An 18,412-nucleotide genomic window follows, 5' to 3' on the forward strand; every position below is an offset into this window, starting at 1 on the left:
GCTCAGTTTAAAGACACTGTCATCTTTCAAAAAGCAGAGAACTATGGTAAGGCACGTCCCAGTTTTGGCAAATACTTTTTCAGAACAAGTTGTTGAATGACTTGGTTTCCTTCTGTCTAAGTATCTCACTGCTTTAATAGAGGCAGCCATCTAGTATACAGTAATGACCAGAGCATGAATGTAGCGGATAGCTTATAGAATCACCTAAAGACACAGCAGCTGGAACAACCAGGGCAGGAGTAGGGGAAAAGCCTGAAAAAGTCATTTATCAAAAGTCATTTTATTGACAAAATAGAATACTCATATTTGCTCTTACAGGGGTAGCCTCTACACTTTTTTACAAAAAAAATTTACAGACTGTATAGCTTTGGATATATACATATTTTACACATCTGTACAAGGTAACAAATAATTATATAAATACATCCTTTAATGTAGGAAACCCGTATTTAGCTGGGGTGTATAATTAAGACATGTTTTGATTCAGTCTGTATTGTAAGGCATTTGCCTGGTCACCAATATCCCAAAAACCTGTAGTCCCAGCAGACTCCCACCTCAGGATGGGGGGGGGGGGGGGCAAGGAAGACTCTCCCTCCCATGAGCAAAGAGCTGCTGTTAGTCCAGAGTGAATCAGAAGCCGCTGTGCCTTGCCCTCTGCAAGACACGGGTGAGCCTCTACTCTCCTCTGCCAGCAAAATAATAAGCTGGCTCCTTGAAGTACATGCTCCCTGCATATGAATGGAGGGGAAGGAGGAGGGGGCTGGAGCTTGGGGCCTCTGCCAGCTGCATTGTTCTATACAAGCTGTGGCTAATAAGGACCATTAGGGGTTCATTAATGGCACCAAACAGTGAGGGGGCATTTTAGGCAGGCCAGCGTCCCTCATTGCCTAGCCTTTGGCCTCTCTCTCCCCCTTCCTCACACTTGAGACAGGGGCATCTGCTTGGGGTAGGAGACAGAGCTGGCGGTGCCGGACCTCCACGTCAGGCCAGTGCTGACATCGCTGTAGAGGGAGCCACCGCCTCCAGCCCCAAGTCCTCCTGCTGTGGCGATTGCTGCCTGCCCGCCTGCTCCTGCCCCTGCGCCCCCAGCCACGGCAGCACCTTTGCTGGCCCAGCAGCAGCGGGTGCAGAGGGCCCTCCAGGACTCAAGGGTCTTGCCGGACCAGACCCAAACACCAGAGGTGATGCCCACCACCAGGCACATGAAGTACTTGAGCATGAAGACAGCATAGTCAGGGCGGCGGGCCTGATCAGGCTGCTGGTCACGCAGGCAGGGGCAGTTGTGCGTGGCCTCCCAGCGGGGTCGGTTGTGCTGCTCGTAGAAGAGGCAGGCGACCACGCTGGCAGCTGGCACAGTGTAGAGCACGGTGAAGAGGCCCAGGCGTATCATCAGCTTCTCCAGCTTGTGGGTCTTGGTAGGGCCGCCCTGCTGCTTGATGACACTGCGGATGCGGAAGAGCGAGACGAAGCCAGCGAGCAGGAACATGGAGCCGATGGCCAAGTAGATGAGCAGAGGTGCCAGCACGAAGCCCCGTAAGTTCTCCAGGCTCTGGTTGCCCACGTAGCAGATGCCAGCCACGGGGTCCCCGTCCACAGAGCTGAGCGCCAGCACAGCGATGGACTTGACGCTGGGGAGCAGCCAGGCGGCCAGGTGGAAATACTGCGCGTAGCCGGCGATGGCCTCGTTGCCCCACTTCATGCCGGCGGCGAGGAACCAGGTGAGGGAGAGGATGACCCACCAGATGGAGCTGGCCATGCCGAAGAAGTAGACGAGCAGGAAGACCACGGTGCACAGCGCCGGGCCGGTGCTCTCGTACCGCACGTGCTCGGCCACCGCCAGCTCCGGCTGCAGCTCGGCCGCGCCGCCCGCCGCGCCGCGCCCCCCCGCCGCCGCAGCCCCCGCCGCCGCGCCGCCGCCGGCCCCCGCCGCCCCGGCCCCCGCGCCGCCCGCCCCCGCCCCGCCGCTGCACGCCACCTTCTCGTGTCCGGCCACCAGGCGCACCAGGTAGCCGAGGGAAACGAAGAGGTAGCAGGCGGCCAGGAAGATGATGGGGCGCTCGGGGTACTTGAAGCGCTCCATGTCGATGAGGAAGGTGGAGACGGTGGCGAAGGTGGAGAGGAAGCACAGCACGGACCAGAGCCCGATCCAGAAGGCGGTGAAGGCGCGCTCGTCGGGGCTGAAGTAGGGGTTGTGGCAGGGCAGGGCGCAGTTGGCGATCTGCCCCGTTTTGACGCGGTTGTAGAGCGGGTGCCGCTCGCTGGACACCGACACCATGGGCGCCCGGCACTGGCAGCCCGGCTCGCAGGGCGGCGGCGGCCGCGGCTTGCGCGGGGCCTCGGCCGGCGGGGCGGCGGGGGGCGCCTTGGCGGGGCCGCCGGGCCTGGCGCCGCGGAGCGGGGGCTTGGCGGGCGGCGGGGCGGCCGTGGTGAGGTCCGTGCGGTTGTAGTCCATGCAGAGCGTGTCCGGGCTGCCCTGCTCGGGGAGGCGGTCGCAGCGCATCCTGTCGGGCCAGGCGAAGCCGTACTGGCGCATGAGCGGGGCGCAGCCGGCCTTGGCCCGCTCGCAGACGCTGCGGCAGGGCGGCAGCGGCTTCTTGTAGTCCTCCAGGCAGATGGGGGTGTACATGCTGCAGAGGAAGAAGCGGAGGTCGCTGGAGCACTGGATCTCCACCAGCGGCCAGAACTGGTGCACCTCCAGCCCGGCCTCGTCCTGCGTGTCGTGGTTGAACTGGTTGGGCATGTAGGTGTAGTTGTAGCCGATGCCCTTGCAGAGGGGCACGGTGATCTCCTGGCACGACAGCTCCTTGGTCGAGGAGGACGACGCGGCGGCGGCGGCCGAGGCGGCGGCACAGCCGGCGCGCTGCAGCAGGGACAGGGCGGCGAGCAGCGAGGTGATTTCCAACAGGTAACTCCACTCCATGCTCGGCGGCGGGCGGCGGCCCCGGCTCCTCTCCCGTCCCGCTTAGCAGCCACGGGGAGCGCGGCGCCACAGCACCCCCCCGGCCCGGCTACCCCTCTGGGGGGCGGAGGGCGGCCCCCTCCGTGCCGGCCGCAGGTGAGAGTACTCGCTGCCCCCGCGGGGCTCCGTCGCCCGGGAGGGAGGCGGCCCCGCGGGCACCCGGTGAGGAGGAGCCGCCGGCGAGCCCCCGCGCGACGCCGGAGGACGAGGGTCCGCTCAGGGAAGGCCCCTCAGCCGCCGTCGCATCGCTCCTCCCGGGGCTGGCTGCGCAGGGGGGGGTGGCCGCTTCTCTCGCCGCTGCTCCAGCGCCGGCCGGGCACGGAGCGGCGGCAGAGAAGTTTCGCCGTCAGCCCCCGCGCAGCGCGGTCAAGATGGCTGAGGCGTCCCGGGGACCAGGCGGTGCGCCCCGCGGCGCCGGGCTCCTACTGCCGCGAGCGGGCGGGCAGCGGCGGGGCCGGTGCTGGGGCGGCCGGAGCGGCTCCTCCTGCCGCCCGCCCGAGCGCCCGGCTCTGCGGGCGGGCGACCGCCAGCCGGCCAGTCAGTCAGTCCTCGCTCTCAGCCGCCGACCTCCTCCTCCGCCGGCGGAGGGGCGAGCCGGCCGCCGGGCGCCACTGGCCACGATCGCGCCACCTGAGCCGCGGGGCGAGCGCTGCAGCGCTTCCGCGCAACTTCTCGCTCTCCGGCCCCGGCAGCGCCACTCCGGCCGCCGCGCTCTCATGAATATTTATAGCGAGCGCCGCCAGGCCCCGCCTCCATCGCCTCGGCCGCCTATCGGTCGGGCCCGGGCGGGGAGCGGGGGGGGCCGGCCCCAGCCCTCCTTAAGGTGGAGCTGGCGCCGTGGTCGCGGCGCGGCGGGTGTTCTTCGGTGACCCTCAGCCGCGGGGGACGTGGCGGTGGTTTCTCCCGCGTTGCGCGGGCTCCTGCCCGTGCGGAGGGGTGCGGCGCCGCCCCCTGAAACGCTCCCTGCGGCGTGCGCGGGCTGCTGCTGGGTACTTCTTCCCCTTGCGAGGAGTCCTAGTCAAGTCGGGTTCACTGGAGGAGCAGCAGCAGTTCAACTGCCCGGAGTCTGCTCGGAAGCGGTTTTATAACGAACCTTCGGTATCCGCGGGCGTTTTCAGCCTGCGCCGGTGTGAGCATGGCAAACGCTGGTCGCCTCCCGCCGTCCCGCCCCGCGGTGCTAAGGCCGAGTTTGGACCGGCTGCCGCACGTGTTAGCGGAGGAGGTGGGAGCGCGGCGAGGCTGGAGACCCGCTGGCACCGAGCGGTGGCGTGGCCGGCGCCTGGCCTTGGCCGCCTCGGGCTTCCCGCGTCTCCAGTCGCCCACTGCACAGCTGTCGGCACACGCGTGTACAACGCGTAGTCTGCAATGCACTACTGGTGTTCTGCTCGGGTCACGGCTAGGGCTAAAGAGCAGGGAAGAAGTGTGGGACTGGCACAACGGGGGTTCCTGCAGCGCGGGCAGTTGCGAGTACAACCTGCAGCTCAGCGACCGGGTACACGCACACACGCACGCGTGTTGGCGTGCATCCACACCCGTAGTGTGCGCACACCTGGGACCGGTCGGCAGCTGAAGTTCCCCGTGGGACTGGGGGGAGCAGCCCCGCTCCCGGGCAGGTGAACGCTTCCCCGTGGGGGCCGGCGCGGCCACCGACAGGGCAGCTCCCGCCGCAGGTGTGCGCGGCCGGTCGGTTCGAGCTGGTGCCAGGGAGGGACCGAGGTTCGGCTCGGCGGCCCGCGCCGCGGCCGCCCCCGGCGAGTGCCCTGCAGCCCAGCCGGAGCTCCAGGAGCCGCGGCCCAGCTGGAACCGGCCTCCCGGAGCTTTCGCGTCCGCCCGGCGGCGAAGGCGGTGACTCGCTGAGGAGCCGCGTGCAGCCGCCGAAGGCTGCGTGACCCGCCCGGGCCGCCTTCCGAGAGAGCAACGCCGGCCCCCGGCGCGGCAGAGGAGCTGAAGCGGAGCGCGGTGGCTCCCGCCGGCCGCCCGCGGGAATCCGCCGCTCCTGGCGGTGGGGCCGGGCCGGGGGCAGCCGGCAGGGCCTGAGGGGGCTGAGGCGCCACGCGCGCGGCTGGCTCCCTGCGCAGGCGCCACCGCGCAAGGCCGCGGGCCGCCCCCTGTCCCGCCGCACCGCGGGCGGAGGCCGCCCGGCTGCCCGCTGACCTCCGCTCCCGGGGACCGTGGGGCGGCCCCGAGGGGGACTCGCCGCTTTCCCCCGCCCGCTCCGGGGAAGCGAGGCTTCGCGTTCGGGTGGCCCCTCCGTAGCCGGGCCACCTTAAGGGGAGAGGCGGCGGGCGCGGGTTCCGTGCGCGGCGGGGCCGTCCCGGGGGGTTGTCGTCCTCCCAGGACGGGGCGTTTGTTTGTTAATTGACGCGCTGTTGCGCTTCGCGCTTGTGTGGAGCTCACGCTGGGGCCGTAATGACTGTAATCTCGGGAACACGCCGCTCGGGGAGCGGGCGGGGTGGCGGCGCGGCGGGGTTTGTCTTTTGGCGGCGTGAAAATTTTGTGATTCGCCGGGTTTCAAACGGGGAGAAGCGAAACCGGCGCGGGGGAAGCGGGAGGGGGAGCGATCCCGCCCCGGGGGGCGGTGCGGGAGCGGCGGAGCGGGCGGCGGGAGGAAATCAAACGCGTGAGGAGGCAAAACAAAAAAGCAATGCCGAGTCTGTTGGCTGTGCTAACAGGATGCTCTCCGCTCCCGTCCGTCTCTGTGTAAACGAACACAGGGATTACCCCGCCGGGAGGAAATGGGCGATAATGGGGCAATAAACACGTTTAGTGTGTAATCATTGCGGTAATTTGCAAAACCCCTCTCTCGACCCCGGCGCTCACCTGAGGGAGGGTTTTGCCTTCAGACGTGACAGAGAAGAGCTTGGAGGACGTGGCCGTGCTCCTCCGTGTTTCGCATCCCGGGTTGTGAAATCAGCCCTACTGCTACATGTGTGGTGGTATTTGTGGTCAAAATCAGAACTTTTCCGAAAGTAGCTGATGGTTATTTTAGTGCTAATTTAGTTAATACCCTACCGAAAAGCGTTAGGGGATTGAACAATGCCCAGTGAAGAAAACAAAATGAAAAATTTGTCATCTGGCTGAGATGTCCGTGCCTGACACAGGTTTCAAAAGTCCCTTTCCAGCCCTGGATGTGATGCTCCATTTTAAGGAGTGACTGCTACACTGCTGGCTGCTTGAAGAGTACCTTATTTAAAAATCTCTACAGAATGTAAAAACGAGTGAGTCTAGTCAGGAGAGCTGGGTGAGTCTGTAAATTACTGCTCTGTCAGGATTCCTATTGCCTATTACAAAGTACCTTTTTACGCTGAACTTAAGCTCTACGCTACAGAGACAGCAGATGTGAGGTGATGGCTTCCAAAAGCAACACAGATGCTGTAAAATTTCCATTGCGGTATTTCAGCAAGGAAACTCAGGAGACATGCTGAATGCTACAGTTTAGAATTACACTATAACTCTCCTAGAAATAAGAGAATACCAAGTTTCTCAACGGTACACTTGGCTTCATTTTTACTGTCGTTCATATGCTGTTGTTTTCTTGCAGCGTGAAAAGAGATGCAGCGCAAAGATACTGTGTGTCTTGAAGCTGTTCAGTAATAACAAAATTGGTAATATGGAACTTTATGGCAATTTAGTAATGACTGCATATCCAAATTCCCTAGGAAGACCATGATAATTTTTGAAATTGCCTTTCAGGTATATAAAACAGCACAGCTGTGGGGAAGCTGCTTTGCTTTATTTGACTGAAAAGCAGCCTGCATAGCTCAAGGCTGCAGAATCACAGCCCGTTGTGTGTTCCTCATATGCTGAGACTTTCCTGAAGTCAGTAGAAGTACTGAGATGAAGGAATCAAGGGTCAAGTCTTTAAAATGGCTTGTGTGTTTATTCCAGTAAATACAGCAGCTGCTTTTTTTGAAAAGCTGAGCTTTGCTATAGCAATACAGATTATTTTAGAGCACTTTTCACAGGGATTTCAAAACAGATGTCCAGTTATCAAATCATGCAGAAAAATAAAGCCAGCAAGAATGTTACAGATACTACAACCTTTTGCAAATCTATAGATTTGACAAGTAGATAACACTTCTATAAGTCTTTGTTGCCACAGATATTCATGCCTCTTTTATTCAAACATTTAGGTTTGCAACTGGCCCCTCTAACATAAGCTTAATTTTTGTGTGCATCTAAGGCTTTGCATTTGGGATTGGATAGATCACACCAAACCAGGTAATGGTAACTGCAGGGCATTTTAGTTCAAGATTAGTAAATTAGCTCTTGGTATTATTTTTTAGTGGAAAGAAAAATACCACATAAAGTCTAGGATTTAAAATGGTGTTTTGTTTATTTAAAATGCAGATGTTTAGTTTATAAGATCGAAAAATTGCTTTTTAATTCCCACCTAATGTTCTCCAGTGAACTTTGGTGTGGCATTGTCTGCACTGGATAGGTCAATGAATGGTGCTTTTGTAAAAATGTTTGAAAAGAAGAACTCAGTCCGTGGAAATTGTTCAAATAATCGTGTTAGAATGAAGCCTTGACTGAAGGCAATCATTTAATGGATTAAACCAGAAGGGACTGTCTAGGCTGATCTCCTTCCTATCGCAGGCCACAGAGCTTTATCCAGAGACTGTCTGTGCACATGCTGGTTAGCTACAAGACGCAGGGGATTTTGCATGGCCAATACATTGAGCAACACCATGAAACTAGAAACTGTGGAACTTTTTGAGGACAGGGTAAATGGGAGCAGGAAGAAAGAGTATTTTACAGGCAAGTTAGTAGACAGCATAAGGTTGAGTTGTGACATCTTGCTATGTTCAGTTTTTCCCTAAAAAGTACAAATTAAAAGTAAGAGAAACGTTTTTTCCAATCCATCCTCTTCTCTTGCATGCCTCATGTAGTCCAGAACTGAGCATAGTGATGGGCAGCCCAAGTATGGGAAGGGACGCATTGATTTGTACAAGTCTGCAAAGCAGAAATTATGAGTAAAAATCCAGCACTCTGAAACCTGCAAAGAAATAGGGATGGGAGAGTATAGCATACATATATATCTTATATTTTGATGGGTATCTTTTCTTTCACAAAAAAAAAAAAAAGCATTAACACATCTTTTGAGGCAGCCTGCATTTTATTGTGATTTGTGAGAACTTTTTGTAGCTGAGAAGAAGTGTTCTGTTTACATCTTTTCAGGCATGTCAGATCTGATGGATGGACACAGTACCATGATGGTACCATTGGTTGGTGAGATGTGAGAGCGCCTTTATGCAAAAAGAAAACAGGCTGAATGCAATGTGCTGCAGTAGCTACTTCTGGAGTGCAGTGAGCAGGTGGCAGAAAAGGAGGAGAAACTGCTGGAAGAGTACTTTGCTGTCCCTTTACCATCAAGGAGGATGACAAAGTGATTGATCAGTGCTGTGTTCTGAGAATTTTTCCAACAGTGAAGCTGCAGGTTGCGGCCTGGAATGTGGCTGGAGGATTTTCTGCTGAACGTAAGAGCAGACCATGATTAGACTTCTTCCTGAGGCTGCTTTGGATGTGTAGGCTTCACAAGAGAAGTGGCACAGACAGCGGAATCAGCAGAAGAAGTTAGTGGGAGCAACAGTTTAGCACAAGGGCAACATGAGATTAAAGGACTTTTATTCTTTCACACTATGCAGTTGATGATTGGGCTGCAATGTATTGGCTCACTCTGTGTAATTGTATATTGCTACATTTCTTGTTATTGAAACAATGGAGGAGGAAGGAATGCAAGAAAATATGGATTATATGGATTATCAAAGAAAATAAGTGTTCTTGAGGGCAATCTTTTTCACTTTCCTTAATACTATTTTTTAATTTTTGTCCGTTATTTAGCATGCTTCATTTATAATCTACCTCTGCTACCTCATGGTGTGATGTTTCACACATGATAAATCATGTGACTTTTGAAGACTAATTGCCCTAAGTTAAACAGTCTGTTTATTCATTGTCACTGTATTTGGAGAATAATACAAATACCATGCAGTTAAATTGCTAACGATATTAAGTATGTATGGACATAGTGAGTAGTGTTGTCGTCCTCTGATTGCCCAGGTAACCATCCATTTACTTTCTGGCAACTGCTAGAACATTACTATGTACATGCACTCTTGAATCTCAGGAAAGTTATGTGGATGCAGTCTGACAAGGACAGGTTTTGTCTCTGGGTATAATATGAGAACATACACATGCACCACTCTCCTAAAAGTCCAGATCTCTAGCACGCCAGTGACTTCTGTGGTGATAGCTGTGATTCTGTCTCCATGCTCCATCAAAATGTTGTTAATGCTCATAAATGCTCAAATGGCACATGCACCATTGTTACTCCCAGCATGGGTTGGGCTGTCCATTTGGTCAGTCTTCAGTTTTGGGGACCTCAGTTTCAGCAGCATGGTTATAACCCCCTGCAAAGCTTCTGGTACATATCCACTGCTACTGCATTGCCAGCTCATTTAGGTTGGAAAAGATCTGTAAGATCATCAAGTTCCAACCGTTAACCCAGCACTGCCAAATCCACCATCCGCTAAACCATGTCCCTAAGCACCACATCTACACGTCTTTTAAATATCTCCAGGGATGATGACTCAACCACTTCCCTGGGCAGCCTGTTCCAGTGATTGATAACCCTTCTGGTAAAATTTTTCCTAATATCCAAACTGAACCTCCCCTGGCACAACTTGAGGCCATTTCCTCTTGTCCTGTCGCTTGTTACTTGGGAGAAGAGACTGACATCCACTATCTGGCTTACCTGACTGAGCCATAGCCTGGAGTAATTAATGAGGTTCTATATGTTAACCTGAGCTGTCTTAACTTTGTGGCATCTATATTTGGGTTAGGTGATAGCAGACAGGGTAATAGCAGAAGTAACTTACCGACTCTGACTATCGATGCTGACAGGGCGTAGGGAAGAACCACAAAACACAAGCTGGGGAGTGCAGGATTTTCTCTCATAAGCTGTAAATCAGAGTTGGAGCGGCTCGGCTGCCACGCTGCAAGAAGCCATGGGACTCCTGGCAAGAAATCTAGCCCAGCCTGAGCACAGCTCTCTACTAACTGATCCAGCCTGGTGGAAGTAGACGTGAAAGAAGTAGATATGAAACGCTTTGAGCTAGGGATGCCCCATCCGCAGTAGGCTAGTCTGGGCTATCTGAGTTGATGTGGAGACAAGATTAGGCAGTGTAGTCCATTTTGACTTATTAACTTTTGCATAAACTATACAGAGACATCAGCTTACGTGTGTGCCCTCTCACTTGCTGTAAATTAATAAAAAAATAATGAGGCAGTGCACTTAGGAATAAGAAGTGAACTGTAGAAAAAAATTGACTTTGCATCGAAAGGCATGGAGAGGGATAAATCCCAGATACAATGAGAAAGGAAAACTTTGTATAACTGATTTGAAGAGGAGCACTTGTCATTAAATCCTTGAACAATACAAAGTTGTTCATAAATTCTGACACTACTTTTTGCACCTCATAAGTCAGTAATGGCATAATTGAAGGAAATAACATTTTGTATGTGTGTATGCGTGTTTGAAGAGGACTTTTTTTAAGTTTCACTGTTTCCAATCCCAACTTTGATGGAGGATGCACAGTAGTAATTTTTAAAATATTGAATGATAAAAATCACACTGAGAAATTCTTACTGAAATTACTCGTTGCCCTGGAGTTAAAATGGAAATAACAAACACATCTTTCATTACTCGTTTTGAATATTTATTTTTTGTGTTTCACTTACTCCAAACAAATTTTTTATCTCTTGGGTTAGATCCTGACTAATCCTTCACTGTGTTAATTTTGCTGGGACGACACATAAATGGCTGGTGATTCCAAATATGAATAAGGACAGCAGGCTTGGGCTTGTGCTAATTTTGATGAATAAATTGGCCTCGAGAATGACAAGTTGTGTTAGCAGTTTTCACTTTATAACATTAGACAGTCAAAGATGTTAACTCCATGTAGGGAATCGGCATTAGGCAGTGTTTGGAACTGCTTATGGGGAACTGTCAGGTGCCTAGTCTCAGCAGAAACTCGCTCTTAAAAACCTTTCGCTATTTTTATTTTAGTAAAAGAAAGTGTTGAGAGGAATTTCACTGTGATAGGAAAGTGTCCTTCCTTTCATGTCCTTCCTTTTGTTTTACCCACTGAGTTTTTAATAAGGATATTCCTTTGCCATTTCCTTTCAGTTTTCTTGGTTCTTAGTTGGTGCTAATGATGGCAGTAATAGTCCTCTGTGTGTGTGGTGGGGAAAAAGAAAATAGTACTCCACTGGTATGAGATTTATTGCAGTTGTCTTTTGTGGGCTCACAACAGTGTTACAAAAGATGCAGTCTTGATTGATTTCTTGTCCTTTCTTTTATTTATTAATTTATTTTGCCTTTGGGGGGGTGAAGAGGTGGGGAGGGAGTTGTGTTGCAGAAAACAGACACAAGGGAAGAGATGGATATTAGAAATTTAGTTCTGACGTTGTCCCTGGTAGGATTAGTTGGGTCCTTCTCTGTCTTGGACTGGTCAGGGCCTGTTTCTGCATGAGAGGCTTGCAATTCTTCCTGTGAATTGTGGGGTTCCAAGAAAAGAGGTGATAACAGCCATAGTGGGATAGCTGTTACTCTCACTTTTTATTGCATTAGCCTTATCAAATTGATTCCTTCTGGTTAATTCACTGAATTAGAGAGCCCCTGAAAGGGAATAATAAATGGAATATCTCATTTTCTTGCCACTTTTGCTATACAGATTTTTTGTATTTCAGATTTTTTACCTAGTAAGTGTAGTCATTATTTGAATCTTATCTTCACCCTTTGCTTTTGTATGTTAGGCTGGTTGGTCTTTTATAAGTTAGGGCTCATTCACTAAGTTACTCCATCTAATGAGCCTTTATTGTTTTTGTTTGATTTTAGCTCCTTGGCTTTTGAATAGTCCTGCTAACAGGACTGCTATGGAAAATTTGAAACATTTTACTGCTGTTTAAAGCTTTTCTGATTTGTATATGGATGGATCCAGATGCTAGGTTTGAATCTGCAGGTTAATGAATAAAATCTTGCTTGACCTATGAAATTTTCTGTATGAATTTTTGATAAAAAATACAAAACTTTTTTCATTTTTGTCTTAATTTTCTAGGAAAAAACTACATGCTTTGGCAGAATTCAGAGGACTGGATGACTTTGAAAACTAAAACCTCTTGATTTGAAAAATGTTGCTGTAGTCCTCCTCCGACATTATCATCTGGATGCCTGCTGGTCCTGTTCTGCAAGGCTGAGGCTGCCTACCATCTTCAACTGTGCCATGATCTTTTCCTCTTTGAAGGGAGTGCTGGAAGAAGGGAGTCCCTCAAAGTGATCTATTGTCAGAGTTGTCATTTAAATGGTAAGTCTAGTTGATAGAGGAGATTTGCCACATAAAGCAGGTAAGCCACAGATTTAATGCAATGGTACACTAACATTTCTTAATAACCTTTTTTGTTTTCAGTCAAAATATTTTGGTTTGTAAGTTTGGCTTTTTGGTAAGAAAAGTATATTTGCAGAAGCACATACTTAGACATGCCAAAAAAAAAAAAAATCCAACCAAAAAGTGTTTAGCTGAAAGCCTCGTTTCCCATCAAAAATAGATGCAGTGGAAAATTTTCAGGCAGCCCTATATTTAACCTCCTTGGATCAAAATTCAGTTGTTGGACTGAGCGAGGCTCACAGAGGTTTTTTGCTGCTTTTGTTAGGGTGTCTGTTTTTTCACTCATGACATCTGCCTGCTTTTCCAGCTATATTCAACCTTGTTATAATTCTTGCTCTTGCAGCATTTTGCAGTGTTGAGAATGCTGGTTCCCACTGGACTCAACTTGCTGGGATATGTGCAAACTCGAAGTTTCTTTCAAGGGATGCATCAATCTTGCTTTTTTATTTTGTCTGGGTTTTAATAAGCAAATGTGAGTAGCTGTATCCACTGAACACAGAATATGCACAAAACAGCATCACTATGGTACAGTTCTAAGTTCTTTGCCCAAGGTAGTCTTGCTTTTGGATGTTGTGGATGCAAACAGTATATGTGGGTTTCAGGGGCTAAGTGCTTGAAAGAGAAGACGTGTTGCGCAAGCTAAACAGATAAATCACATCAGTCTCAGGAATTCCTGAGTGGAATATAGTTGAAGACTGGGAAGTTATTCTGGGAAAATACTGTAGTTGATTTCTTTGCTCATGCTCTCTTCTCTTGGCTTTGACTTGTGGCTGCTTTTGGAAGAAGGATACTGAGCTAAATGGACCTTTAATTTGAATTTGCATAGCCATCCTTGGGTAAGGAGAAGTACACTGATAAATGAGTAAGTGTGGGCTTTGGCTATATGGAATTCAGCAAAATTTGTCAGGAATGAAACTCCTTCCTCCAAGAAAAGTGTAAGCCAAGTACAAAAGGTATGAGCACGAGGATAGAGAATTTCATAGAATCATAGAATGGTTTGGGTTGGAAGGGACCTTAAAGATTGTCTAGTTCCAACCCCCCTGCTATGGGCAGGAACACCCTTCACTAGACCAGGTTGCCCAAACCCCCAACCACCTGGTCTTGAACGCTTCCAGGGAGGGGGCATCCACAACCTCTCTGGGCAAATTTCATCTGTATAGGTTGTGATTCTGGAGTCTCAAGCTTTCTGTTGTTTTTTTGTTGTTGTGGGGTTTTTGGGGTTTTTTTTTGCTTTTGCAGCTTCCATTTCTCTTTCATTTCTTCTTGTAGCAGTAAGAATTTGCTACAACTGTGTCTTAAATACAACTGTGAGCCTTTTTGGGTGTTCTTCCAAAGTTGGTGGGTAGAGCATTAGTGTAAGACTCCTGCAGAGTTCACTGGACTTTGTATTAAGACAAGAAGAGAAAACAAAGCGAATATTGAAATTCGGGGAGAAAAATTGTTAATATGACCTACATTAGTTTTAGTATGTGTTATGTTCTGTCATTAGTTCAGTGTTAGAATGCAGTTTGTAGCCAGAATCTATCAGCAACTGGCAACATGTGGTGTTTCTTAAGCAAAAGTTGATTGTTATTCTTTATTGCTTGTTTCACATCTTAGCACTCTTACAGAAATATCTTTCCAGATATTTTTAACTTTGTTTTCATGGCAATTGAATTTGGATTGCTTCATGACTGCTAAGCAATACTATGCTTTTCTAGCCTTCACAGGCATTAATGATCAAATCTGTAAATAAGCATATGCTTAGTTTTGTAAGACATCAGCTATTTTTTTTTCTATATTTTTAATGAAATCTTCAGAAGTTTTACAGTTATGTGAAAGTAGATATATCTAGTTATACTCCTGTGTACTTAAGTTTACTTGGTAGTTATATTGACCAAAATAGATGGCATCTGTTTTATTTCTTTTCCTGACAGGGTATACATTTTTCTTTCAAATTTCTGTCAGCAGAATTTTATTATAGTACATTGTCAGTAGATGACCAGTAATTTCCCTTTTCCCTGTTATTATTTTAGAATTACTTTAAATAAATATTTGCAAGAAAAGGTAATAGCCATACAACATTTGAAATAGTTTGAGTATTGTTGAGAAAGAGATTCATCATTCTAGTACCAAAATTGTGGCAGGAAAAAGGTCAGAGAAAGGAAAGCACAATGTTGAAGTGTAAGAATGAACGCCTGTGGTACCACTTTACAGCTGTTCATGTGTAGAATCCAAATACTTTTTGAAGCATAGTGCTACACAGTCAATTAGCTTTACTTTAAGTAATTATTGTATAAGGAAGAAATTTTAGTACATTAGAATTCATGAGTTGAAAAAAGTAAAAAAAATTATGTCCGTGTTTTCCTAAAAATGCAGTAAAAATATGTAAATTCTTTTAAAATGAACTTAGAAAATTTGTGAAGTGAAAGGAGAGATTGTAATCCTGTCTCTAAAGTGTGTCAAGAATAGCGCAACCTCTCTCACATCATTTGTATGCCTTAATCTGAATCTTAATGATAGTGTCAAGAAGTGAGAAGCAAGTAGAGTTGCCAAATCTGTCCACTCTTTTGAAACTGGAAGAGTTGTGGGAAGTAATTGGGTGCGAAATAAACATGTGTTCACAAGTAATTGGACTGAGACTATTAAATTTCTTTCATTTAAGTAGTAGGTAGTAACTACTTAAATTTCAAGGAAAAGAGAAGATTACATCCTGCAAAACTTTCTCATGCAAAATAGTCTATCCTCATGTCAGTGATCCTGGTTACTTTAAAGTGTCTGCTTGTTTAGGAAATGGTTTGTCGAATCAGTCTTTAAATGGGAGAGGGGATTAGGAAACAACAAATAAAATCCAGCTTGCAATGGTAGTTAACTTTTGGGGGGCACAGAGAATGGACAATGAACATCACCATCTTTTCAATGTTCAGTACTATCAAAACTGTTTTTCTTACCCTTTATTGGCAGAAAATTTATGAAAGAGACAGTGAAGGAAAATGCTATGATAAAACGCATACAAAGAATCTCATGCCAAAACCCAGAGAGTTAAAGGATATATCTTCTACAGATTTAAGAAATGATGAGGGTAAATTGAAAAAGTGTTTCTGTTCTTAAAAAGCCCAATTACTGTTGTATGTATCAGTCTCTTGTCTGTTTTATATAGCTGTTTGTGCTATCTCACTGGTGGTTTTGGAACTATTTTTACAAGGGTCACTAATTTGGATTGGGGTATAAGAAATAGTTGTTAGTTTTATGGGTAGTAAAGCTGAATATCATAATTTGCACTTCTAAAGAAGCTGCTTCATCCTGTATGTAAACCAAAATAACTTCAATATGCTTGGTTTTGTAATTAACAAATGTAGAGTTGATAAAAAATACCTTCTCTAGTATGATGCATGGAGATTAGGTTAGACTGTGTTGCAGAATAATGTGATAATAATGATTTCCTTGAGAGAGTACAAAAGCAGCATCTAAGTTTCAAGTGACGTTTATTGACACACAGCATCAGTTGGGAGCCCCATCAGACTTCCTATTCTTTTCTGTTTACCACCTCCTGCTTTTATTTACAGTCAGCATATCTGTTAATTAGCCTCAGGTAGAGGCAGTTCTTCTAAGAAGATCTCTTGTCTTCCTGGTGATGGCCCCATGAGGTGACCATGTACACACAGTCTGTGAGTGAATTAATCTTTAACTCATTAATTTCAGTGCCTGATTCTGAAATGTTTAACTGCTGTCTTGGTTTCCTACTCAGCAGTTTGTATTGTGGGCCTTGACTCCCATTGACTTCAATGTCATCAAGACATCCCAGTGAGCTCTCAGCATCTCATGGTTACCTCACTGGAAGTCATATTTTTTGTATTTTTTTTGTTTGCTGGGCCAAAGTGCAGATAGCTCATTGTTGACTTGCAGGTGAATGCTCTGTATCACTGAGATGATTTACCTAGTTTTCATTGCACTTGTGCAGAATAAAATTACTCCTCCACTTCCTCAGCTATCTCTGTCACACAATATCTGAATTCAGCATTTTACAAAAAAAATCTGATGTAACAGTGCAACGCTTGAATCTCACAAGGGTTTATGCTGTAGGGAACCATACTATTCTATAGAGTGGTGATACGAAGCTGTTTATAGACACAGCTGGAATACTAGAGGTGGGGGTTGTAGTGCACTTCTCTCACAGCATGATTTGTTTGTTAGAAAAAAAAACAACTTGAGGTTGTATTTTCAGGAAAAATTCAGGAGTGTGATTCAGAGATCTCCTGCCCAAGTCTACAGGGCATGCTAGAAGTCCTCTGAGAGGTGTGAACTGATCTGTGCATCTCACTGGGGTGTTAGAAATCTTGTTTCAGTGTTAATGGTTGTGTTTGTTTCATCTGAAACCTAAGAAAAGTAGTAGTGTGCCACTTACCTGCACAGTCAACTGTAGGTAAAGTCTTCAAGTGATGACCAAGTTCTTCACTTTTGCCAGAATGCCATTTATTCCTTCTCCATCCTCCAGTGGAGGAGTAGCCAAACTCTAATAGACCTAAGTGTAGGTTACAGGTGCCTTGAAATCGTGCTCAGAGCAATGCAAGTATGGAAAGCCATAAAGTACACACTGTGGTAGTGTGAGCATTTTCATAATTTAATAAGAGAGCTTTACTGATGAAAATTCATTACTTCAGTTTTTAAAAAGCAATAATAATAATAATGAAAAAAACCCCAACCAACAGCATAATCCCTGGAATACATCCAACATTTATACTGGAAAAGTACCTCAAAGTGGTATGGCTTTCTCTCTTCAGTGTGGAAGTATTTGTGCTGATCTAAAATGTTTCATGCTGGCACAACTGCATTCCAATGCCTGATTTTGTGGATAGGCAGACCCAGGTGAAATAACTTAATTCCTAAGACATCAAGGTGTCCAGGATGCTGCGAAAAGAGACACAAAAGTCAAAAAAGGTGAATATTTGCTACGGATGGCTTGTGGCTTTGGAGGGTTAGTGGTGATGCAACGCTGTGACAAAAAAATCAGTGAAAAGTACCAGTGAAAGTTTTCACCATCTTTAATTGTAAGAAGCCAATGCTGACTGATCTGTTAATGTTTCATGGGGAAAGTCAACACTGAGCAGAAAAGGTGGGTGATACTCCTTCAAAACATGTTAACTGCTTCTATGTATTTTGAGGTTGAAGGACAGAGAGATAAGAGATGCTGAAAATGTTTTCTAGAATTCACTGGCCCTTCAGCAGTCTTTTATAGGTACTGTTTAAGCCATCTTTGTTAAGGAGAAGCTCCTTTACTATTAGTATGCTATCATCTTTCAAATCTCATCAAAGCAGCACCATGATTTTTTTTTGCAGATTTCTTTTGACATACGGCCTCAGTAAGTATGGAAATTATAACTTCAATCTCATTTTTTTTCTTGCAAAGCAGTGCAGTGCCCAAATTCATTGAATTTCAACTTTTATTTTTTCTTAATGTTGAAAGACAGATATGCAAATTTTACTAACAATATGCATGGATAAATTTAGCCGTAAATTCTAGTCAGGGATTTCTGCTTTGTTTATTGTCCAAGACAATATGTCTGTCAAAACCTCCTGCTGTGCAGGAATACATAGTCAGCTACTTGGAAAAGTGGAAAGTTTAATTATGAGAGTTTATTCTATAAAAAGGTAAAGTAAAGCGAGCACTGCTTTTGGGTTGTATTTTTTTAATTATGACTTCAGCCAACAGCAATACAGTGTCTATGGTTTGTTTTGACACTGTTACCAGACGAACCGCTTGATTTTTCTTTAGCCTGGTCATCTGTTACTGAGGGGGTGTGAAAGAAAGTAGAGGTTGTGAATAAATGATACATGCCTTAAACTTGCAAGGTAGATCGTGACATAAATGAAATCAAATTCAAGTGTGAAGGAAAAAAAAAGTATAAACACATGTATTGCTGAGAATATCTTAATTAAAATATAGTTTACCGTGTGAAGATATTAGTCTCAGGTTGCCTGAAAGATGCAAATTTCCTTTGTTGCTTTCTCATAAGTTATTTTGGTT

General features: G+C 47.3%; 1 protein-coding gene and 1 long non-coding RNA gene across 3 annotated transcripts in view; one reads left to right on the forward strand and one right to left on the reverse strand.

Annotated features, from left to right (window-relative positions):
* Nucleotides 1-261: 261 nt before the first annotated feature.
* FZD8 (frizzled class receptor 8) lies at nt 262-12,335 on the reverse strand. Of its 2 annotated transcripts, XM_075746571.1 has the most exons (3): nt 12,231-12,335; nt 12,090-12,194; nt 262-2,914 (listed from the first exon to the last, which is right to left on the reverse strand). In XM_075746571.1, exon 3 carries the CDS (start codon nt 2,738-2,740, stop codon nt 917-919), a length of 1,824 nt encoding a protein of 607 aa, XP_075602686.1. In that variant the 5' UTR covers nt 2,741-2,914; nt 12,090-12,194; nt 12,231-12,335; the 3' UTR covers nt 262-916. The 2 variants fall into 2 exon arrangements, with proteins under 2 accessions (XP_075602686.1, XP_075602685.1); XM_075746570.1 differs by lacking the exons at nt 12,090-12,194; nt 12,231-12,335 and having other exon boundaries at nt 262-4,410.
* A 2,439-nt stretch (nt 12,336-14,774) lies between these two features.
* Nucleotides 14,775-18,412, forward strand: part of LOC142600610 (uncharacterized) — a 147,163-nt gene continuing 143,525 nt past the window's right edge. The window contains exon 1 of the long non-coding RNA XR_012834187.1: nt 14,775-16,055. This is a non-coding gene — a long non-coding RNA (uncharacterized LOC142600610). The remainder of the gene's footprint in view (nt 16,056-18,412) is intronic.

The sequence above is a fragment of the Balearica regulorum genome, chromosome 2 (assembly GCF_011004875.1).
Source record: "Balearica regulorum gibbericeps isolate bBalReg1 chromosome 2, bBalReg1.pri, whole genome shotgun sequence".
In the NCBI taxonomy this organism is placed as follows: domain Eukaryota; kingdom Metazoa; phylum Chordata; class Aves; order Gruiformes; family Gruidae; genus Balearica; species Balearica regulorum.

Coding starts and splice junctions, on each gene's coding strand:
- FZD8 (XM_075746570.1), bottom strand. CDS start 2,920: ATGGAGTGGAGTTACCTGTTGGAAATCACCTCGCTGCTCGCCGCCCTG.